The 24391-nt window shown below is 35.7% G+C and overlaps 2 protein-coding genes across 5 annotated transcripts in view; both read right to left on the reverse strand.

Moving 5' to 3' along the window:
- The window catches only part of LOC128888665 (uncharacterized), a 34954-nt gene extending 23161 nt beyond the window's left edge, over window positions 1-11793 (reverse strand). Inside the window, exon 1 of the mRNA XM_054145736.1 lies at window positions 11162-11793. Coding sequence (XP_054001711.1) covers window positions 11162-11337 — 176 coding nt within the window. The 5' untranslated portion in view covers window positions 11338-11793. The remainder of the gene's footprint in view (window positions 1-11161) is intronic.
- Window positions 11794-12558: 765 nt separating this feature from the next.
- LOC128888593 (phosphatidylserine decarboxylase proenzyme, mitochondrial) lies at window positions 12559-15133 on the reverse strand. 4 transcript variants are annotated; one of them, XM_054145602.1, is made up of 5 exons: window positions 14860-15133; window positions 14528-14795; window positions 14157-14390; window positions 13792-14083; window positions 12559-13617 (listed from the first exon to the last, which is right to left on the reverse strand). In XM_054145602.1, the coding sequence occupies exons 1-5, from the start codon at window positions 14898-14900 to the stop codon at window positions 13208-13210; spliced, it is 1245 nt and encodes a 414-aa protein (XP_054001577.1). In that variant the 5' UTR covers window positions 14901-15133; the 3' UTR covers window positions 12559-13207. The 4 variants fall into 4 exon arrangements, with proteins under 4 accessions (XP_054001577.1, XP_054001579.1, XP_054001578.1 ...); XM_054145604.1 differs by having other exon boundaries at window positions 14865-15130; XM_054145603.1 differs by having other exon boundaries at window positions 14528-14769; window positions 14860-15129.
- Window positions 15134-24391: the final 9258 nt, after the last annotated feature.

Genomic DNA, 24391 nt, shown 5'->3' on the forward strand with positions numbered 1-24391 from the left:
ATTTAGATATCCTTTTACTCCTCAAAATAAATACAACATAAATGAAAGATAGCGATGCAGATTTTTCCCAACACATAAATATCATCACACAAGTAACGCATCCAATGAATAAATGAATCATAAAGATCGTTAATAATTTATTATTAACGAACTGCACGCGTATTAGACGTGTACGCAAAGTTATGACACACATCGGTGGTCTGACTCGAGGGTTAAACGAATGGAAATCGCGATCGATTTGTAAGTTTTACAGTTCAAGGCGATATTGTTTGTATTCCACATACGTGGTAACATCTGGTCAGGTCTCACCTTTTCTGGCACACGTTTATCGCATGCACATCACAGCCTTTTGTAACTCTATCTTTTGTTTTCTTTATTTACTTTATGTTTCATCGACTACAACGTCATTAGCGACAAATATTATGATTAACTGTTCAGGTAGAGATTGATTTTATATTAAAATTTTTGAGTAGATATTGATATCATTGAAAAATAGAAGATTCCCATAAAAAACTACAAGAAAGTAGAAAAAGATGTGAAATCGAAATGTGCTGTCAGTACATGGAGGTGCTTTTCAGCACAGTGCAATGGCGACACTGTGTAACACAATGTAAAATTCGGTACTTTCCAACTATGCGCAGCTAAAATTCTGTGTTCAACGGTGCTGAAGTTCAGACCCTAATGACAACTCATGTAAAGTGACTGCTCCACACTTTGGCGGTAAAATGAAAAAGCTAAATAGCGTATTAGCCATAAACTGAGAGTGTTTAAAAATTTGCCTAGATGTTCGCGGCCTGGAAGTCAAATTCTTGGCGTGCCCAGGCAAGGTATTCTTAGATTATCAAGACCTATACTTTCTCTCTTGCAGGCTTTCACATAATTTTGCTGGAAAGTGTCCTGTGACTACCCGCGTGAACCAGGTGCTTCCCACGTAGCTTAGCCGGGTGTGGGGTTTTAGTGGGTAGCCATCGCGGATGGGGGCGCTTCCCGCGCTCCCCTCTCCAATGGTAGTCCCACATAACCTCGGTTTCCCCCTCGGAAAATTGGGGTATGCGTAATACATTTCTCCACAATAAAAAAAAAAGGCTTGCGCATATTTTTTCAATTTAAAACTCTGACAATATGAGTACACTTTCATTATTTTGCGTTTTAAAATGATTCTTATTCATCGACACCTTGACCTTGCCTGGCTACGCCAAGCATTTGACTACCAGGCTGCAGACGTCTAGGAAAATATCTAAATAGTTTCAGTTTGTGGCTGATACGCCACAAATTCCAATGTTCTGATGGAGAGTTCCATTGACACTCCAAGCAGTTCTATCAAAAGTTGTTATAGCTTTTAGTCGTCAATTCATCAATGAAAAAGTCGTGGCCACTTGAAGTTGGCACCTCATATTTTATAAAATAATTTTTTGGAAAAAAAATTTAACCGACTTCGAAAAAGGTGCAGTGAAAAGTATAAAATAATTTCTAGTCAGTTTTTATGAATACGCACTAGCTCTAGATATAATTGCTTAAAAGTATGGGAAAATGCAGTGAAAAGTATGAAATAATTTCTATTCAAACGGCATTGTTATTTCACCATCGTTTGATGAATTTGGTTAAATTATTAAATACATCATATTAAATGCAATGCACCGTTTTCGGAGGCGGCGCAGATGTAAAAACTTTTTAATTCCGGTTTGGGTTAGCTTTTAGTACAGGCGGCAATATTGAATACTGTCAATGTATACATGTTTATTGTCTATGTGGAATTAATAGTTAATGTATATAGTATGTACACGGAAATATAGTTTGAGTAGATTTGGGGCTTTTTTGGAGGGGAGGGGCGGCAATATTGATTACTGCTAATGTATAAACTCTCCCCATGGAAATACTGTATGAATAGATTTGGGATAGTATTTGGTGGGGGCGGCGATATTGAATAGTGTTAATGAATATGATGTCTAAAGTAGATGTAATGATAGCAATAATTAAAGACCATATTTTTTGTTTCTCCGACAGAAAGTTAAATCAAGTTTGGCAATTTTGAATATACTTAATTTTAAATTTTCCGCCGCTTTCGAAAAAGGTGCATTGCATTTTATATGATGTATTTAATAATTTAACCAAATTCATCAAACGATGGTGAATAACAATGCAGTTTAACTAGAAATTATTTCATACTTTTCACTGCACTTTCCCATACTTTTAAGCAATTATATCTAGAGTTAGTGCGTATTCATCAAAACTGACTAGAAATTATTTCATACTTTTCATTACACCTTTTTCGAAGTCGGCTAAATTTTGTTTCCAAAAAATTATTTTATTTCACTCTTTTTAGTGGCAACCTATAACCAATAGGTTTCATCCAATAACAATAGTTATAGTAATAGTAATAGTCCTTGAAAGGGGTGGTTCCGGGGCGGGTGGGATGGTGATTTGAAACAATTTTTCCTTAGCGAAAATGGTGTTCGAGGCTGCCTTAAGGGGATATTCCAGAAACAGAAACTCACGACCAATCGGTAGCATAGGCTCCGCAGGCGCTTCTCGGTATACTCGCGCCCTGATTGGTCGGGGGTTTCTGTCAATATCTCGTTAACGAAGCCTCGAACAACATTTTCGCTATGAAAAAATTGTTTCAAATCACCCCCCGAAACACCTCATTCAAGAACATCCAACATTTTTGGAACACCCTGTATAGTTGCAAATGAGATTATCAGGAATGCTGGAAGGAAAATATGGAATTAATCGGGATCGGAATCGGAATTAATTAATGAACCAAGAAAAAAAAATAGGAATTTTGCAATAACAATAGTTATAAACAATATGAAAAATTCATAAATTTTTGCATCTGTGATCATTGCGAAAACCTCTCCGGCATCAAAATGTAAGGGGTTTCATCGATTTCAGGATAAACATACGTGAAATAGTACGCTTTTTGCGATAAAAAGTGGTATAAAGTGGTAAAAAATAAGACAAGGACAAATGTTTTGTTATGGGACCAAATGGCGAATGCTCTTCCAGATGCAAAAAGTTTCAATCTGATTGGTCCATCCGTCTCGGAGTAAGAAGCAAGACAAAATTTTTCTGTTTAAAAAAAAAAACGGGTAAAAAATGGCAAATCACAAAATGTTTCTTTTACGCGACCATCTGGAAGAAATATTCGACAAGATGCAAGAGGTTCCACTCCGATTCATCAAGCCATCTCGAGGTAATCGGCAAGCATACCTAAAAATCACGGTTTCTTGGTAAAAAAAACGGGTAAAAAATGGCAAATCGCAAAAAGACGTGAGAATGGGACCACCGGGGAAACATGTTCTACAAGATGCGACAGGATTCATTCCAATTGGTCAAGGTATCTCGGCGCGATCGGTAAACAGACGTAAAAAAAAAAAAAGAAAAAAAAAATACATGTCGAATTGAGTAACCTCTTCCTTTTCGAAGTCGGTTAAAAATGCTGTTTCTCGCGTAATTCGGTGGAACAGATTCTAAAATGTATCAGAAACTATAAAACTACTGTGGACGCAAATATAACTAGTGCTGAAAATTTTGTTTTTTGAAAATGAGGTGTTAACTTCACAGAGAGCATTTATTTGTTTTAATATGTTATTATGCGATTTTTTTTTAATTATGTAATTTTTTAATTTTTTCTTCTTATTCTTATATAATTTTTAACGGTTACTTATAAAAAATTATTCCATTTCGGTTTTTTGAGAAATTTTACCAAATTATACCAAACGTACATTTCTTTATCCTATCCTATCCTTTTTCTTTATCCTTTAAATATGCATCTTTTATCCTGAATCGAATGAGACAACTGATCGATTGATACGTCAATCGGTTCTTGAGATAAAGAGTTTTTCTCCCTTTTTGACCATTTTGACCCACTGTGTAAATACACTCTCGTAACGAACGTTCTTTACGAAAACGGTATGGCAAACAATTCTCCTCGTCGACAGGCCCGTTCGCTAAACACCTTAATCCGTTACCTCCTGACATATTTTCAAACCTCTTGTGCATAGACTTTTTAGCATTGGCTCTCTTGATATTCTCTGAGCAAATTAATCCTCCTGAAAGATTTGTACTCAAAAGAAGAGTAATCATTTTCAATTTATTTCATTAACGTAATTATTAACTGTTTGGTAAAAACTTCGTATTTCTGTATTCTTGGTAAAGTGTATATTTCAATTTGTTGGTATTGCTAATGTAGTGATAGTTATTTTAAATGTGTCTGTGTCGTCGAATGTGCGAAATGATCAATTTGTGATTGCAACGATTAATTTTACTAACAAAAATATGTATATGGATTTTTTACAGAGTTTAAGAAAATATATATTTAACAACAATTTCATAACCCATCGAGATGATTACTTTTTTTTAAACATTTTTTTCTTTTCTTTAAGGTTTTTTTCACATAAATGAAATAAGTTAAGCCGAAAAGAATTGAAATGTAAATTATATCTGCAAAAATTCAAATTCTTCAGCGTGTATCAATTGCTAAACTTTCTTTAGTAGGATTCATTTTCAAGGAAAGAAAAGCATATTCGTCTCGAATCAGTGATTTAAAGCAAATATAGATTTGTTGCAGACTCGTCGAAATCGTGGGTAAACAATGATTTAAAGTTTAATCATCGTGGCAAGCTTATCGAGGAAACTGCAACACGATTTTAATGTCCACGGATTTATCAACAGGGTGGTTATTTCCTGTATTACAGTCTACGAAATGCTGCTATTAGTATTCCTATACGATGACATTTCGTAATCCTCGATCCTCGGAGGATATCATCCGTAAATTGAGACTTATCGTTGGCTTTGGCTTAATCCTCTTAAACCTTTAATATCGTCGTGCAGAACTTTGCTATACAATTATCCATCGACAATGTTCGAGGAAATAGTTGCTCCTTTATTTAACTCTCATTTGAGTTTCCAAGGATTATCCAGAAGAAATTCATCCCTTCGAGAGTCGTTTTAGTCTTCTCCAGGCTTACGATCATTCTCGTCACCATAAAATACATAACCATTTATGAGGTTAGAACGATCGTACTTTATATTTTTTCGCTTTTTATTAGAGTATAGTGGGCTAGAGGTAATGGACGAGAAATCTTCACTTGAACGAATAATATACAGGGTGGCTTAGGTAACTCTTTGCAACTCGATTATTTTGAAGTTATTGCATCTGTTTTAATGATCCTGGAATTGATCTTTAACCCTTTCGACCGTAATGGAACATACGTATATGTCCTCGTGAATATTTTTGATTGCCTTTAGTCAAATTACAAGCGAGACTTGTAGAAACACATGTGAAAAAAATGAAAATCATTTGCGCTGGGACAAACTGCTTTTCTCATTCGTTACATTATTTTTTCTTTGAAGAATTTATTTTCGAGAAAGTAGAAGCATGTTTCTTTGCTAAATCTCAAACTCGATACAGCGATTCAAAAAAATCTGATTTTTTATAGATTATTCATTGCAGCCTTTGATATGCAGTCAATCATAGTTTAATAAAAATTAGTTTCTCGAAAAAGAAACGAATAGAATACAAACAGAAAAAAGTAGGGTTAAAAGTGTTAAGGCCTGGAATAATATAGATCTAAAGAATCTACAAACTGAAAAGGAGATTCCTTTCACAATCTTTATTGTGTAGGTGAAACGAAGCTTAATTTAAACGTTTCTAATAGAAATTTCCTATAAAAAATTAAATTTTCAAAGTTTTTGAAGATAAATAATTATTAGTTTTCTTTCTCAGATGTAGATTAAAAATTGACTGGGCCAAGATTTATTCTTCAATGATTATCATTGGTAATTATGACTATGGTATTAAAAAGTATTCCATGCTTATGTTGCAATTTTTTAAACGAATGTCTCTACACGCGAAATTAAAAGGTGAAATAGGTTGAGAACTAGTGACTTGCATGACTTTTGTTTAGCAAGAAAGGAATGTATATAATTTAATGAAACTTTGAGAACAATTTTACACATGTGGGATCAATCAAGAGGAGTTGCTGTAATATTATGAACACAGATGCGTAAATAAAAGAAATAAAGTTTAATAAAAGACAAAAAAAACGTTGTGGTACAATGAAATACGGCAGTAGGTCTTTACCGCTCGCTCGCTACGTTCATACTGACCGTTTTCCTTTTTCCGAAAGGAAAGTTCGGTATAACACTCACATCTGTTTACCATCCATTTGCACTTTCATCCCTCTTTCTCTCTCTCTCTTTTTCTCTCTCTCATTCATACCCTAACGTCGCCTAGGTGGTCGTGATGCGACGCGACGCCCTTACCTCGAGTCTCGACACTTGGACTCAAGGTTTCTGCTTTCTCTTTTTGGAAAGCATTTCTGGGATACTACACACATACATTCAAGTAAATATTGTAATTTTTTAGAAGTATTTCCTCGGCAAATATGGAATATTCCAGCTGCCATATATCGAAAGTTATCAACGAACGTAGCTGTTTTGTGTACATTCTGACGGTCACAGTTTTCATCTGAAATCAATAGGGATTTAAATTTAAAAACATGTCTTTCTTTTATAAGAACCTACATTCGGAGTAATATCATTGTTTAAAGTATCTTTTTACTGTAAAAAACGTTATACAAAAATGGCAAAAAATTATGCTTTTTCGCTTAAACACCACTAAAAATGCAATATTCAATTTATTAGGGGAGAATTTAGATTCTTATAGAAGAAAGACATGTCTGTAAAGTAAATTTAAATCCTCATTGATTTCAGATGAGAACTATGGCCTTCAAAATGCACGCAACAGCTACGTTTGTTGATGACTTTCGATATGTGGCAGCTGAAATCTTCCATATTTGCCGACGAAATACTTCTAAAAAATTACAATATTTACTTGAATATATGTATAAAATGTTCTCAAAGTTTCATTAAATTATATACATTCCTTTCTTACTAAAAAAAAATCATGCAGATCACTAAAAAACGTAGTACTAAACTTATTTTCCCCTTTAACACATGATTCAGCGTTCTGTGAGAAGGCAAGTTGAAAAAATACGTGTTTATTGGCAACTATGCCCGTACAAACATCAATTCGAACATTTACAACACACGTGCATGATATTCAGGTTGGCCCATTGTAAGCCACGCATACATCATTCCAACGTTTCCAACCTATGATTAATCTCTCTCAATGTGCGTCAAAAGTGGGTGCAATCTTTTTTCTGCGGTATATGTCGCTCTCAGTGTATCGGAATCAGTCACGTATACCTAACGTATACCTAAATACGAACAAATTTTTATTCATATTCATTGACGACAAAATAAAAGAAATATAAACCTCTCTTTTTTAAAATAATACTACACAAAACATTTTGCACGACTGCATCAAACGTTGCACATAATTATGCATCTATATGAACGTTTTTTATTTATTTGATGAATTACTTTACGACAGAAAATGTTTCTAAATCCGCAAATTTTGTAAAATATTTTTATTTTAATTTTGACTCGCTTGTTTTAATTAATGGACGGATTAGGTAAATGATCAGGTGGAAGCTCTCCAATTGATAATAGCTCTCTTATATACAGGGTGTCCACGATAAAATGTGACAAACGCATATTTCAATAACTATTGATGATACGAAAACATTGTTTACATGTAAATTGCAGGATACAATGGGCTCTATATTATGGCGTAAACGAAATTTTTTTTATATTATTAATTTAAAAGATATGATGGTGAAGTTTTGTTTTTTAAATAGAATTATATATTTTGAGGGATCTTGAAACCGATAGCAAGGGTCTATGCTCAGAACGACAAGGCCCAAACAGTAGGAAACATGGAAAGTATTGTCAATCACGGTCTACGTTTGAGGATCCGGCAAACTTAAACCATGATGGACAATACTTTCCATGTTTCTTACTGTTCGGGTCAGCCGTTCCGGACGTAGACCCTTGCTATTGGTTTCAACAGGCAGAGTCAAACACCGCAATAATAGAACCTATTTTATGACTTGTCACTCAAACCGAGAATTTTCCGCTGAAAATCAGTAAATTTCTAAGTGTTCTATCTTGAAAATTAATAAAAATCGGGTAAATACATTAAGGGTCAATAAATTCGTCTTGAAAAGCGCTATCGCATGATCCCTCAAAAATATATAGTTCCATTTAAAAAACGAAACTTCACCATCATATCTTTTAAATTAATAATATAAAAAAAATTTCGTTTACGCCACAATATAGAGCCCATTGTATCCTGCAATTTACATGTAAACAATTTTGTCGTATCATCAATAATTATTAAAATTTGCGTTTGTCACACTTTAGTGTGAACACCCTGTATAATATTATAATCTCAATTATATTTAACTGATAGCACTTAATTACATTCTGACAGTAGAAATGTCTAAATACAGAGCTCGGCAATATTTGCACTTTCGGCAGTTTTTCGGTAAACTCCGTCTCTCCCTTACGGCAACGTCCCGCGCGCAACCGACGAGCCGTCCAAGGCTCAGAACAATAGGTGATTTTCATGTGGGGATACTTTTATTCTGTCTGGTCGTGGTTGTTAAGGAAGAACAGATTTACCAGTTTCACGTGGTTTATTCGTATCGTTGTTGACGGGTCGACTCGCAGAACGTTACTGCTATACCGTATTTGGCATACCGTAGACACACGAGTATCGCAAGCAAAAAACGTAGGAGCCCGTGTCGTCGCGCTCTCGCACTTTCAGCGCGCAAATCAAATCATTACCGACTACATTCATAAATTTTTGTTGGAAAACTATTAATAATTCTCAAATAATCTTTCTTGTGATATAAAAAGGCATCCATAAAATAGAGAAAAAAAATGTTTTCTTGCCATTTTCTGTATTATTTATTGAGTATACATAATCATGCCAAATACTTTCGGATTGTTGGTGTACAGTATAATATAATAGTACCCCCTAGGTGATGTGGAAAGCTATTAAAAATCTGTTCACGAGGCACCGGTGACGGTGGTACAGTCCTGAGCCTCCAGGCAGCTCGTTGGCTGCGCGCGGCTTGTACGGGGTTTAACGAAAAACGGCCGAAAAGTGCAAATCTTGCCGAGCTCAGGTCTAATACTAACAGCAGTGCTGTAACGAAGATATGAAGCGCCTGTGGCAAGTATCTAACTTGCGCCTTTCCGTAACCAAATAATGACAAATAAAATTAAAAATTTTAATGTAACATGTTAAATTTTGTTAAATGCAATATATTAAATACTATTGACCTCATCAAGATGAGTTAGCTGTATATACAATAATGTATTTGTCAAGGTATTTGTATGAATAAATAATCTATAACCTAAATACGAACAAATTTTTATTCATATTCATTGACGACAAAATAAAAGAAATATAAAACATAGGTATACGGTAAAATAATGTAATAAAAACATAAAACAGTTCAGTACATTTGGCATTACCGACCAAGAGTAACAAGTAGTATCATATATTTTGAGTAATATCGGGAAAATTTTCAAATAACACCGGCCATCATGCATTCTCATAACCTCGACCATCCACGCGTAGTCTACGAACCGTTCGTTGCGTATTACTCGCGGATTACTCGTAAACGTATTAATAATATGTACGTGTCTGTGTCTATTTGGTCGGGAAACGAAAAACGGTCAGTGACAGTTGGTGCTGATTCATGTCAATCATGGTCAAGTAAAATAAAAGTCACATGCAACTCTCAACTGAGTCGGTATCCTTTGTTTTGCGCCCCAAACCCAGTTGCGCCCGTGGCAGGTCCCTTCTTCGCCACGCCCTTGTTACGGCACTGACTAACAGTAAGAAAAATACTAAACGATCAAAGTTGTTTTCCATAAATATTATTAAACAAATCTTGCAATCTCTCTCTAGATAGTTTACCAAGAACAGAATAAACAGAAAGGACCATCAAACACTACAAATATGTAACCATTCATGCAATACATCCACAGTAGAACAAAAATTGATTAAAAAACAAAACCCAATAGTCCCAGTAATAAGATTCATAGTAGCCAACGATCAGGTACGAGATCTCATTGACTTCTTTCACTGGTACGAAGACCTGCTACAGATATTACTACTTGCGAGTCCAAGCGTCAAGACACGCGATCAGATTAAAAAAATAACGACTATCGCGCGAGTGGGGGGTAAAAGCAATAGTAAGCCAGCAATCGAGCCTTCAGATCTTCAAGCAATTATTTTCTCAAGAAGGTCGTCTGACGTCAGATTTATTCTAGCTTTCAACATAAAATTACCACTGGGGAGAGAATTTCGTGCGGCAAAACGAATGGAAAAAGGATCAGATAAAAAGGAACAGGGCGAGAATACACCGCGAGGAAGCAAAGAATTATTTGCATTAAGACAGACACGTCGAACATTTTTCATTGTAAATATTGTTATTAATTAAATTGGATCAATTTCATATAATAAAAATATTATAGTAAAAGAAACTTATAATAAAAAGGAAAGATAAGAGGAAAAGGAAATTGTTACTGTTAGACTACCAATCAAATGAAAATGAAATTTTATGTGCTACCCTAAAAACCAGAAACTACAAAATAAAAATGATTTTAGTTCCAAAAGATTAGTTTAGAATAATTATTCCAATGACTACTTCGGGAATTGTAGTTTATTAAAAAACACTGCTCTTCAGAAATCTGATCAAATCGGTAATAATCTTTTGTGCTTACCCTAAAAATCAGAAACTGCAGAATATAAAAATGTCTTCAATTCAAGAAAATTGTTTTAGGATAGTTACTCCTGGACTAGTTCAGTAATTGAAATTTATTAGGAACCACTACTCTTCAAAAATAAATTAAAGTTAAAATAAAATTAAGGTTAATATTAAAATAAAAATGACTTCGTTTCAAAAAATTTTTTAAAATAGTTGCTCCAATGCCTACTTCAACAATTGTAATTTATTAAAAAACTTCTTTTCAGAAATCTGATGATAAAATGATATGAAACGACTAATAAAGCCCTACTCTCCACAATCCTAAGAAATCCTTCGCGATAACTCCGACTTTAACTTAAACACTCCTAAAGCCCACGATCTATCCAAATTTCAAACAATCTACGAAATATCGCTTCAAAAAAGAAATGTCCAATTGAACATCTCTAGAACAATGCGTCACCGCGTTCGAGTGAAAAGTTCGAGATGTCTACACCAAAGAAAATGACCATCGTATAAATTGTACCCACTCCAACAGTTGCGGTGGTTTGAAGCTGATGTCCAGCCTATAGGTAGCTTCGCAGCTCAGCTTGACGGTCTTCAGCTGTCTAAACCTCGCCGATGTCTCCTCCTTGCAGTAAACTGGACCGGCAGCCGGTTCCCTCCTGAGGGACAACGTGACACGAAAATGTCCATCAGCACCCATCTAGCACCATAATCGTACTTTGGGAGACAAGATAAAAAAAAAATAATTGGAGTAATCCGTGGATGATCAAAGGGATTGATTCAGAAGGAAATCGCGTGACAAATGGTCGCAAGCACACGATCTGCAGAACTGAACAGACCCGCAGGATTTTGCAAGTTTCGCGCACACGAACGATACAACATGCGCCACGGGTGTCGCGGCGCTTACTGAAATACTGAACTGAACTGCAGCGTCGTAGATCTAGATGTAACACGATTCCCGACACGCGACGGCGGTTTTGAGAATTTTTTGTTTCACCTCTCGAGACCCCCCTTCTCGATCTAAATCTTTTCAAAAAACCTCTTTTTGGCGATATTGTAAATCAAATAAAATATCTACGATAAAGTGCGTATCACACTGTTTAGAAATTAAGATCTACTTTTTTAAGACCTAGAAGAATTTGTATAAATATCTGGAGTTTATTAATTAGATTACACAATTGCCTCAAGGGCTGTAGCTATGTTTGATTGTAGCTACAAAAAACTACTGACATCCCTGGTGGGAATGTCACAAAATGAAGAAAATAGAAAGCAATGTAAAGAAAGAAGTTAACAAATATTGTAAAAAAAGACTGTGTATAACATTTTAATATTGAAAATATCGAGAATGATCGCAAATTTAATTCGAATATTATTTGTGTTAAGACAGGGACATCAACCATTTTAAGTGGAATTTGGACAAAAATATAAATTAATAATCAAAATAAAAATAGTAAAGGATAAAGAATATTTTTATATTCAATATTAGTATATTAAGACAACAAAAGAAATACATTGTAGAACATGACTGTAACTATGTTTGATTATTGCTATAAAAAACTACTGCTACCCCTAGTGGACATCTCACAGAAAGATGAGAATGTAAAGCAACATATAGAAATTAACAAAGATTGTAAAAACGGACTGTGTATAAAATTCTAATTGAAGACTAATATAAAAGGTGTTATAATTGCGCAGACTATTCCGCAACCTTATAAATAAATAAAATAATTATTTATACAGTTGTTCGGATAAGCTTTCATTCGTTCAGCATTGACCATAATTATATCACAAAGTATTTTATGTAAAAACGAGTGTATTATCTATATCTGTTAAATTCACACTTTGCAATAAAGGAATTGTTATTCTTTTAAAATGCATGAACCGAGCAAGGATATTGAGGTAATGATTGTTAAACTTTTTAGCACAAATACGATTTATTTTTCTTCTTCGTTACATGTCAGGTTCATATACAAAATCATTCTTGCAAAATTTAAAGAACTGAGTTCTGTATATACACATAAACTAATGTACATTATAGGATTACATTTGTGATACACATTATCAGTGAATCACGTCAACGACGAGTCAAGTGGTCATCCACAAATATTACTAGTAGTGGTGATTGTTAAATGCGATGTTTTGTATTAGTAGTAACTTTACATCACTTCTAACACGCAAAAACTTAAAATGTGCAATGTATTGTCGCTTTTTGTAGTAACTGGGTGTCTGTTTGTGTATAGTTAATAAAAATATTTTTGATTCTTCAAACGCTAAGTGACAACGTTCTATAACGATCTATTACTTTCGTTACATTCATAAAATCTGTAAAAATTCCAAAGAATTCAAATTCTTTAAAATTTAGTGATTTATTTGGAATTTTCAATTTAATACTAGTTGTAATCATTTCGCATAAAAGTCGTATTTACAGTAACAATACCATCGAGGATAAGTCTTTATAAGTCTTTTATAAATTTCATCAGTACAAATGAGATCGGTAAATCATTTTTAAAGGGTTATGTATTTATTCGCCAAACGTATTTCCAATCAAGTGCGACCAGAGGTATTAATTGTCATAATGAATGTTTATGTTGTTTCTCTTCAGTTCTAACTGCACACTCGGTTAAAGCTTGACCTACTTTAATTGTCTGTCCTGCTTTTATGCAAAACTTGAAGTCTTTTGGGCCTTCGAATAGCAACACGACAGTGGATCCCATTCTAAATTCACCAAATAATTCTCCCTTGCTGATACGTGCACAGTCTAAAGTAGCATCTTTCCAGTGTTTCACTTCAGGCCACTTAATGGTATTTGTATGTAGATCTTTATCACAGTAAACTTTTATGGAACCTACATTAGTGGCTCCAACAGCGGTATAGGCCATAAAACCACCAGTCCACTTTCCAATATACACCACACGTTCGTTTAATGAGAATAAATCTGGTAAATATTGGGCTATTTTTGGATTGACGCTCAACAGTTTTCCTGAAAAAAATAGTCCAATTTTAACTTACACAAGTTATGCTTCAATCATCAATTCTTGTATATAACTTGATAAAAAAATTATTAATGCTAATTCATTTAAATTATTTCATATTTAAAAATTTATAATTAATTATATGAAACATGTTTGTACAAAAAAGTAAAAGTAAAATATACCTTGAAAGTGTCTACGAAACTCTATTTCCCAATCTGTTGGACTATGAAATCTATGATAATCTCCTGGAGCTAGATATACTACTAATTGATAAAGCTGGTTTACTGGATTTTTCAGAAGAGACTTCACATAAGCATTGTCATCTTCTTTTGTAAATTTCTGTGGTTGATCAGAGACAGGCAAGCGTATATCACCTAAGAAATGTCTAAGATTGTAAGTGATACCCTTCACTTGCTCCACATGACAAGACGTTACTGGTCCAAAATGTAATACAGTTCCATCAGAAGGTGAAACCTGTAATCAATATATACATTAATATCACAATATTTAAGATATTGATTTATTCATTATCCAAATATGTACATACCATATTTGTATTATGATCAATAGGTCTTGCATTAGGTTTAAGAGGTCTAACAAAAAAATCAACAAGACTTGGGAAATCTGACAGATCTAAATCAACTTCATCTAAATTAGCATCAAAAGTCTTAGCGTAAAATCCATATAAAGTTGGTCTTAAAACAACAGGTAATTTCAAACTTGCTATCCAGCCCCATATTCTACTTATTATCCGAAGTGGTAGATAATAGTAACAGTTTACCTATATACAAAATTATAATAAACATTGAATTCTAATTATATGGTTTTGTTACTTACATTAGTTCCAAATTATCATTTTAAAACATTATTTAAGTTTTATGTAAATAATTAATTTGCTATTATTGTAAAAAATTATACCACAAAAACATTAATTGGCTCATACACATTGCTGTCTTCTTTCGCATATGGATACTTTTTCAAATGCTTCCATTGCAATATCGCAAGTAATGATATTCCAACTCCGGTAGGAATACCCCATTCCCATTTAACAAACGAATACCAAGGGTTAACTTTATGTTGCGTTGTACTTGTATTCGATGCATGTCTTCTTGAGAATTTTTGCTTTATCGAAATCTTCAGAAATCCTTTTGTATACATATCTGTACAACATTCGTAAGAGTTTCTTCTAAAATACGTTAATTATTTTAAATATTGGATAATTTCATAACATCAACAATTAAATCACAAACCTCACATGCTGAATAAATCTGGAAATTTTGTAAACGGTCATCTCGAACGGTTAAATTTATGAAAAAAATACGTTTCAAATTTCTTTGTATTCTTTCTCTACTTTTAGATTAATTTGTATTGTATACTAATTCCTGTAAGAAAATTGGTATACACAACATCAATTTCAAAAGTGCAATGGTTAAAACACCATAAAATGTATATACTATAAGCAACTTTAATTATTAAATATTGTAAATTATTATACGAATCACTTTACATTATTTTTCTTCATTTTCACATATGGATACTTACATCACGTACTTTGTACGTATCTGTACGCGTATTGACGCGTGTGCAAATTCATTATAAATGTACTTTAACGTTTTACCATTAACTACAGAAATTGGAAACAAAGAAAATAAGATAGAACAAAGAGCTTCCTCTGTCAGATTCCATACAAATATTATATGCTTCGACCATAAAGTACATGGACCGCTCAACCTATAGTGTAGTCCGCATTGTTGCGAATCCGTGCGGTTTTATTTTTAAGGGTGCGCAGAGACAAACTGGCGCCACTAACGGAAAGTAGGTGAACTACTAGATAGTTTTTCCCGGTTTTCAGGCACAATAATGAAAAAAAACATATAATAATTATGCATTTCGTAATCAGGGAAAGTAAATCTATCGTCTCGTCAAGCGATTTTTAGAAAAAATTGAAAAAGAAAAAAAAAATTTCTTGTCTTTGAACGTATTTTTAGCAAGTTTCAAAAGCGAAATTGCAAAATGTGTAACTGCCCCCCGCAGCGGTATTTTATAAGGAACAGTTAAAAAAAAAATCAGCCAGAAAGGTCGCTTCCTCGCCTCATAAAATTACAATGGTGTTGTCGTTATGAAATCGAGAAGACTGATGCGCTTGCACAATGACTTGAGTTTCACGCTCTCCACCACAGCGCTGGTGTAGTCTCTCCTGCTGCTGGTGTGCCGATAATCTAAAAATGCCTTTCAGCATGGTTCAGTACCATACTAAAAGTATGAAGCGCTCGAGCTTATATATTCTACTTTTGCATATGTATATACAGGCGCGTAGACCGTTGGAGCGGCTGCGGTAGCGAAGGCTACGCGCTGGCGGCCGCGCTTGTACGCGAACAAGTGACTCGACGTGCATCGAAGGACATTGACGCTGCTGCCTAGCGTGTAGCCTTCGCTACCGCGGCCGCTTGAACGGTCTACGCGCGCTCTGATTGGTCGTGGTTTTCTCTTAATATCTCCTTAACGAAGCCCCATCCGACATTTTTGCAAAGGAAATTGTTGTTCAGAATCGTCTCAGCTACCCCCCATTTCCGGCTCCTCCCCGACTTTTGGGACACCCTGTATATTCAATATTATATTGTTAAGAAACGTCATGTATATGTTAAGGTTGTTATATTGCATTGCAATTAATTGATACAGAATAGTCTGTTACGATAATTTCAAAGTAGTAAATAATAAACAACTGATATGATATTTGTAATATGGTACGAACATAATAAAGTACTAATTGTTATTTGTGGAATGTAATGATAGTATGCAATGTAAAAGATATTGTATAATAAAAAAGGTAAAACGTTTATGAACATTATTTTTGAATATACGTAATTAGATAAGAAAAAGCACACTAACAAAGGGAAGGCACGGATGTTGCAATCGCTTTTGCAACGACACCCTACGGGGTCGTAGTACGCATGCAGTACTGCAAAACCATTCTGGCTTTTTTCAGAATGTATGTTTGTTTTCGATGTACAATAAAAGCATCTAGCAAAGTTCGTTGAATGCATTGGTAGAGTATTAGGTTGTAACGCTGCTTGACCCCGGGTACGTATCCCCGATTGATGTATTTTTTTTTTTATTTCAATTTTCTATCAGAAATATACTTTTTGGATATCATGTACTATATACTGCATATTATATATTACCTTACGCATTTTAAGGTTAAAATTAATTTTTTAACGTAACATATCATGCCGGAATACCTACTTGCTGTAGGTGAGTAAGTCTTTACAACGATTTTTATGTTTGGTCGTAAGTTTATTTCGTTTTATCGTGACAGTCACATGAAGGAAGGTTTGAAAGTTTGAAAATGGATAGTGATTCTGTGCGTGCAAGTTGTTTTGAAGAAATAGTCATCGATATCAGAGAATCCAAGCGTAAAGAGGACAGAATGTGTGTAATGTTTTCTCTTTCTCTGGCGTGTGTATTCTCCGGAATACTACTGTTAGTTGTACATGTATACGTTCCATTCGTTCGGTTTTACTAGTGTTAAAATGAGAAAGCATGTTATCTTCTATCATTCTCTAAAGTATAACACCCGTGCTCGAGCGATCACTTTATAGTTTGCCGCTACACCGAACCCTCTGTTTTGTCTACGGGTTCCTCCTCGTCACGCTCGAGAACAGTCAAGCCGAATATACCATAACTGTTTCGAAATAAGCAACTCGCCGGTCCCGATCGAGTTACTTATTTCGAGACATTGCTGTACTTGTTTCTATTTGTATAATGAATTTCGATATATTTATCTCGATTCTACATAGATATGCTTGGTACGCATCATGACTATCAAAAAATCGAGTACATTTCATTAACGTAAATCAAGCGGTATTCCCAGTAGAATTAAATAAACAATTTTGCAGTTGTGAATCTAAAGCATTCATTCGATGTACATGGTGATTACAATTTTTGTTTCCACTGCTTTTTCAAAAATTATCACCCAAGTTTATGTACATCATACATTCAAAATGGAAATTGTTTGTTTTAAAAAATATATCCGAAGTCATATTTAACGAATGTATTTTTAAAAGAAAGTGAAAAAAGAAAGAATAGTGTAAGAACGTTTTCAACGGGACTCGAACTTGCGACAGAGGAATTATTATGCTGATGCTTTACTGATCACGCCGAATTCGCTATTAATGGAGTCGCTTATAATTCACCAAGTAAGCAGCAATAATAACTTCAATGTTGAATATCTCGTAAAGTTTACGACGCAAACTATAAATCGTCTACCCCCAAAACTGAATATCATTCGCTTCAGTTTTCCACTGTGCAAAGGCTCATCAAAAAATTAGCGTCATATCTGAGCCCGTTCCCTTGTCAGTCTCTCTTTCTTCTTCATCAAACTGTCTCTTTCTACTTCGTCGAGGCCTTCAAACTTTGGACGGATTCGAAGCTGATCGAAACATTTGGTTACACATACAATGTATGTAGGTATAATAACCAGCCGAGGTGTCGATTCTAAAGGTGAGGTTCCATGAACGTAAGTTCGGGTGACGACCACGAGCAACGTCCACTTGAAACTGTCAACTCGTCGCGCAGGAGGGTCTGATGAACCCAGGCGAGCTGGCACAACGAACGGCAAACACCTAAACAAGCACGGAAACTCGAAAAAGGCTAGGCACCATCATCGCAACGGGCGGTCGATAAGGGGATGTTATAAAGAATTGAAAATACCAACCGCGACAATTTTTATCGAAACTTTGCGGAATCAACTTCAATTGATTCCTGATGCTTCTACAATCAAAATGATATCTCACATCGCGTAAATCGGACTATTTTTAACGAAATTATATGCAAAATCTGATTGCATAATTGAAAAGTTATTTCGTTAAAAATAGTTCGATTTACGCGACGTGAGATATCATTTTAATCGGGAGAACACTAAGAATTCAATGGCATCGCGTTCACGTTGATACGATAAAGAATAAAAAATTCGATTTTATCAAAAACTGATGAGTCGATCGCCAGTTTAACCTCAGACTCTTGAGCGAACCCAGGTAGGCGCCTACGGTCTCGGTGAAAACAAGTATTGGAGGAACTTCGAACCACACGAAAGGGTCGATTTTTTTTTCATGGAATAGTCCCCGTGCTCGTGAGTCTAGACCATGGGCCGAGACTCAAACGCTCGTAAAAATCTACCGTTTCAAGTGGTTCCAAACCGTTTGTCGTCGCATTTAGCGACCTTTTGGACGCTAGTAGAAACGTCTTTTCGAACAAAATCCGGCGAGTACGGATAATTTATTGCCTGAGCACGAGCATTACGTTCGTGGGACCTCACCTTAAGGGGATAGACACGGGTAATGCAGCGAGGTGACATTACCGGCAAAAGTGGGCCTAAAAAGAGGTTCGCAATTTTTCGCTTTTCGTCCTTATATTAGCATATTTTGGGTTGAATGAGGGCTCATCCGAAAGAGGAAGGTCCAACGAAGGGTGCTCTGGTCATGATAGAACGATAGTGTGTTGATATTTAATAATATGAGCGTCCAAAGTTGAACAAAAGACGAGCAAAACTTATCCGTAGAATGGAAGTATTTTTAGGTTACTAAATGGATTTTGTGACTCGAATAATGACCAGAGCACCCTTCGTTGGACCTTTCTCTTTCGAATGAGCCCTCATTCAACCCAAAATATGCTAATATAAGAACAAAAAGCGAAAAATCGTAAAAACATTCCCAAAGACGAGTTCCGCCATTTTGACGATAATGCAGAGCAAGTTACGTCACAAATTTAGTTCAGACAATCGATAGGAGATGGCGCTTACTGAGGACGACTGCTAACGTGATGTCGATACAATTGCGACGTTGCCGTTCTCACAACAGCGTCTCACTACACTGTTGCCATTTCATTGAGGTCAAAATCGCGCTTAGCATCCCGTAACTTTACATTTGCCAACGTCGACTCTCAGTCTCTCTTCCTTCTTCATCGAACTGTTTTTTTCCACTTTCGTCGCCGCTTCGAAACTCTAGCTTTGCGCTGGACGCGGTGCGATCCCGGTAGGAGTCACTTATTTTAGTTTTTACTTTTTCTTCCGTTTGTATGACGTTTTGTTATGGAAACTACCTTTTTATATATCAAGATTATTTGTATACAATATTGTGCAATTTTTATGTTTTTTATCGCTTTGAAAAAGAAGTCAGGATGTGAAAGGAGTTTCTACAAGCTTTTATAAAAACTTACGTCATTATAGTAGAGCAGCCATGTTGGCATATAAATCGTCTCAACCGCTGCGACACCACCATTGTGATTTCATGGGCGAGGAGCAACCTTTCCGGTTGATTCTTTTTCTATTCCTCCCAAAACGCTGTTGCGGTGGATTCGTTTAGATTTTTGGAAAAAGAGCCACAAAAAATGTATTGTCTTTGAACGTACTTTTTGCACGTTTTAAAAGCGAATTGCAACATGTGTTGGTGTCCCCCGCAGCGGTGTTTTATAAAGAACAGTTTACCAAAAAAAAACAGCGGGAGAGGTCGTTTCCTCGCCTCATAAAATTACAATAATTGTTCGGAAAATTGCAAACGTTTGACATCATTCTGTCTTTGTCTCTCCTGCGATAGAGGTATCTTCCTCTCTGTCACAGCATTATTGGAGACACAAGGATCTATCTATCCTTGTTCCAGAGCTTCCTACTTTCTCCGCAACTCTCGCTGAAGTCAACTCGGAGTTTTGCTGGGTCTCCTGCGCACCCTTCATAAAACAAGTTTAAAAACCCCTACAATTTGTTTTCCCTGTTGCGGAACGCGTCGTGCGGTGATAGGGAATTTTCTGACGTGGGTAAGGTGCCTGTCGAGCACTGAAACGCTCTGCCCGGAGAGGCGCGTGAAATAAAATTCGAAATACTTTTAAGAAAAAGCAAAGACGTTTATTCGGTCGACTCGTTCGGTTGAAAAATCGTTTCGTATTTCGTTCCCAGAGGTTGGATTACGATTGATCTTTTTGGAAAAATCTTCGCTTGATCTCCTGCTTCCCTCCCCTCTCCGGAAGATTCCCGATCCTCCCTTCGAGTTATCTTGGTCCAATCAGGGTTGCGCCCTACTCCTTTTATCGGTGATCTTCATCGATCTGGGATCCATCCTTGAGTCGGGTGGGGGTGGGAGTCGCGCGGACATGTTTGTGCAGGGCTACACGTGAAAAAGGAAAGCGCGGAGGTCTAGAGAGAGAGAAAACGCGCCGGCGAGACACAGCAACTCTTAAGGAAATTTATGACCCACTTGAAGAAGTCGCCGGAAACGCGAACCGAGGTACAGCGCGAGTTTGTTATTTTCAAGGATCCTACGAGCTGGAACAAAAGCTAACTCGACTTGAATTCTAAAGAAATGCATTCCAACGGAAACGGCGATTCGACGCGGCCTATAATAAATCTATTAAGTATTTTCAGCGAACGTTCCCGTTTCTCTCCTGACTTTCGACTTTCCCACGCTTGATCACCCACGTCGAATGTCTTAACAATGTACGTGGCTGTTCGTTGATTCAATGCGTTAATCCACTTGAATTCCCCTCCTAATTTGAATATAAATATATACTACATGCGGTAGTGTTTAAGCTATTACGTGTTGTGGCGCTACATGGCATGAAGCTAAGTTCACGTGATAGCGTAACACTCCCTAAAATGTTTTATTTATTTATTTATTACAGTGTCTCACAAATAAAGATATTTTATTTAAAATTTAGTTAAATATAAATAAGTGTCGTTATGTGTAAAAATATAATCAATGAAAAAAGATCAATAACTTAAAAAAAAAATTGCAATTTGGGGATTTGAATCCTGGTCATCGGTACATATTCTAGAATTTTGCCACGTACACCATAACATTCAACACAAACCTAAGCACGAATCACCTATTTCAATTGATTAACTGCTCAATTAACACTATTTTAGTATTGTTCTGTGACTTTATTATGTAATTATGCATGGAAATAAAATTTGATTTCAATTAAATATTATTCTATATATAAAATATATAGAAAAGAACTCTTTCGAAGACACATTTCAGTCTGTCCATAAGAAATGATTATTCGAAAGTTCTAAAATCAAATATGTTCACCCGCGAACGTTATTATTCGTCGCGACTGATTAAGATACGAATACATCATCATCGTTCGCACGACCCCCAAACATTCCACAATGTATCGAGGAGACATTACACTCCTCATAGCTAACACGCCTATCGAACATTATACACGGCCTGCACATCATAAACCTGGGCGAGCTGAGATCAGTTTCGTCGCCCAAGGTTGCTCCATTAATGGAGCCAAAAGATTAACACTTCGGTGGTCGGAATCAGGAGTCCAAAACTCCATGCCAGGCCGAGCGTACATACGTATTATACAGGAGAAGGCTTCCAAGATGGCGAGAGGAGTGGAGGTCTGTGTTTGAAGCTGTACGAAAGAAAGTGTAATATCGTATTAAATAAGGTGTAATATCGTATTAAAGAAACCTAAAAGAGGGTGATGGGGAAATTTAATAAGAGAAGAAGTGAAAGTTGATCACAAAGACCAAGGAGGGCTGAAGAAAAAGGCTACGAAGATCAGTATCCCTGGAGCCAAGTGAAGCTTGCTCCAAGGAAGAACGAGTGTATGAGTGAAGAGATGGGCTCGAGGGACCCGAAAATCAACTTAAAGAATGTACCGGTAGAGGAGCTGAGGGGCATGCGTGTCCCAATGGAAATTACGATGGAGGGAACTTTGCGGAGGAAACGTCCAATAGAACATCAGGACGAGGAGGGAAAGAGGAAGCGCCACCTGGTGGCAGAAAAGAAGAAGGAAGAAGCTCTAGGACAAGCAGACGAAGAGTCTTTGTTAAAGGTGAGTGGAATAGTCGACAGTGCGAGAGAAAAGTCAAAAGAAGGTTTTGAAGGAAAATATAGACGGAGAAAAGAAAGATAAGGAAAAAATACTTAAAGATTACGAGAGGAAAAACCAGACAGATCAAGGGGAAGTCGAGGTAGAGCACGTAAAATTCAAATTCAAATTTTATTTTCTGCTGAACATTAATACATAGATTGTGGTGCAGTCTAGAGATGGCGTTCAGGGTATTAGTTAGTTAGTTGTTTATTCTCTTTAGAACTACAAGATATGGTCTAAAGATGGCGTCTGTGGTGATAGCTCCCCTCCTCTTGCCCAACGAATATCTATAGTCATTCTGAGGGGGGCATACCTCTCCCTTCATCTTTTATACATTCATTTTACAAAGTTACATAATCGTACTTATTCCTTATTTTTGTTAGGACCTTACTCATTTCGAATATTACATTTCTAATTTGTACATTTGTGTCTTATTCTACATAATTCTAAGTTAGATTTATCAGTTACCCTTACTTTATGCATTTAGTCATGTATATCACACATCATACATTATGAGTTATTATACATTCAAATATTTTACTTTATACATTGTCCTATACTGTAATCTTCTATTGAGAAACCAAATATATGATTAGCTAAAGCTTTTTCCCCAAATATTCTGTTTGTGTTTTATTCAAAGGTTGGCATTAATTAGTTTAAAAATATTTGTACTATTTTAAAACTATTCTTTCCTCTTCTCTCCCTGTTCCTAATCTTGTTTTCCTGTATGTCTCCTAGTATCTCGTTATGTCTATAAAATTCTGTTTAAATCTGAGAAAGCCTTTGCGATCTCTTCATTGTTTCTGCTAATAAGTAAAGCAAAGTCTTGGTTTCTGTCCACTCCTCTTTTCTCCAAGATCTTCTCCAAGTGTTTCCTTTTTACCCTGTACTTAGGGCAATCCCAAACAAAATGGTTCAGATTCTCACATGGGTGTCCGCATTCGCACTCTGGCGACTCCATCAAGTTTTTCCTAAAAAGAGACTCTCCTAGATGAAAATGGTTGGGTCTTATTCTACTTAAGAGGGTTATATCTGCCCTCTCCCAGTCCACCATGTTCCAAAACTATACTTTCTTTCTGCCAATGTTTTTGTCTGTCCTGTCCATATATTTTTTTCCTTTAAATTTTCCTTGTTCCTTTAGGTTCCTGTCATTCCTTTTCCATTATACAATTTCTCTATTGACTCTAAAGTCCCTTATTCCAATTTTAGTTTTCTCTTCCGGATTCCCATTTAGTCTTTTTTTTGCTGCTTCATCTGCTAGTTTGTTTCCCTTGATATTCTTATGGGCTGGGACCCAACTCAGTCTTATTCTTGTATAATTATGGTTCTGCTGTGTACCTGTTGTTTCTATTTGATAGAGTTCATCCAGCTTTTTTCTAATCTTATAGCTCCACGGAGTTTCTATACTATTAATGTCTTCTTGTTCGATTTTTCTGAGAACACTCATGGAGTCTGTAAGTATAATACTTGTTTTGTTATTAAAGTGGAAGCTACAGTATTCTATAGCTTTCATAATAGCTATAGCCTCAGTAGTATATATTGTCGCTTTGTTTATAACACTGTATGAATAGCTTTTCCAGATATTCCCTATGTTGATTACTATTCCAATACCATTGGCATCAGTACCTTCTTTTTTGGATCCGTCTGTATATACCCATACTATATTTTCCTCCTCTTCAAGTCCTAAATCCTTCCTAATTTCATTTTGGAGGTCTTCCTCTGGGGTTTCAATGTCTCTTCTTTGTAATCCCGCTTTCCAAGATATTCTAGAATCCATTAATTGGTTAGCCTTGTTTTTTAGATTGGCATTCTCTGCTCTTTCTCCTGTCCATGTATGAAAGTATTGATCTTCTTCCTCTACTGTTTTGTATGGTATTTCAAATCTTTGTACCGTCCCCTTATTCG

Source organism: Hylaeus anthracinus, unplaced genomic scaffold (assembly GCF_026225885.1).
Source record: "Hylaeus anthracinus isolate JK02 unplaced genomic scaffold, UHH_iyHylAnth1.0_haploid 11994, whole genome shotgun sequence".
Lineage (NCBI taxonomy): Eukaryota > Metazoa > Arthropoda > Insecta > Hymenoptera > Colletidae > Hylaeus > Hylaeus anthracinus.

Excerpts from the sequence above, each read along its gene's own strand:
- LOC128888593 (XM_054145602.1), bottom strand. The coding sequence starts at position 14,900 with ATGACCGTTTACAAAATTTCCAGATTTATTCAGCATGTGAG. Across the intron at positions 14,796-14,859 it reads AGATTTATTCAGCATGTGAG|AAGAAACTCTTACGAATGTT; the intron begins GTTTGTGATTTA and ends AACGTATTTTAG. Across the intron at positions 13,618-13,791 it reads GTTTCGTAGACACTTTCAAG|GAAAACTGTTGAGCGTCAAT; the intron begins GTATATTTTACT and ends TATTTTTTTCAG.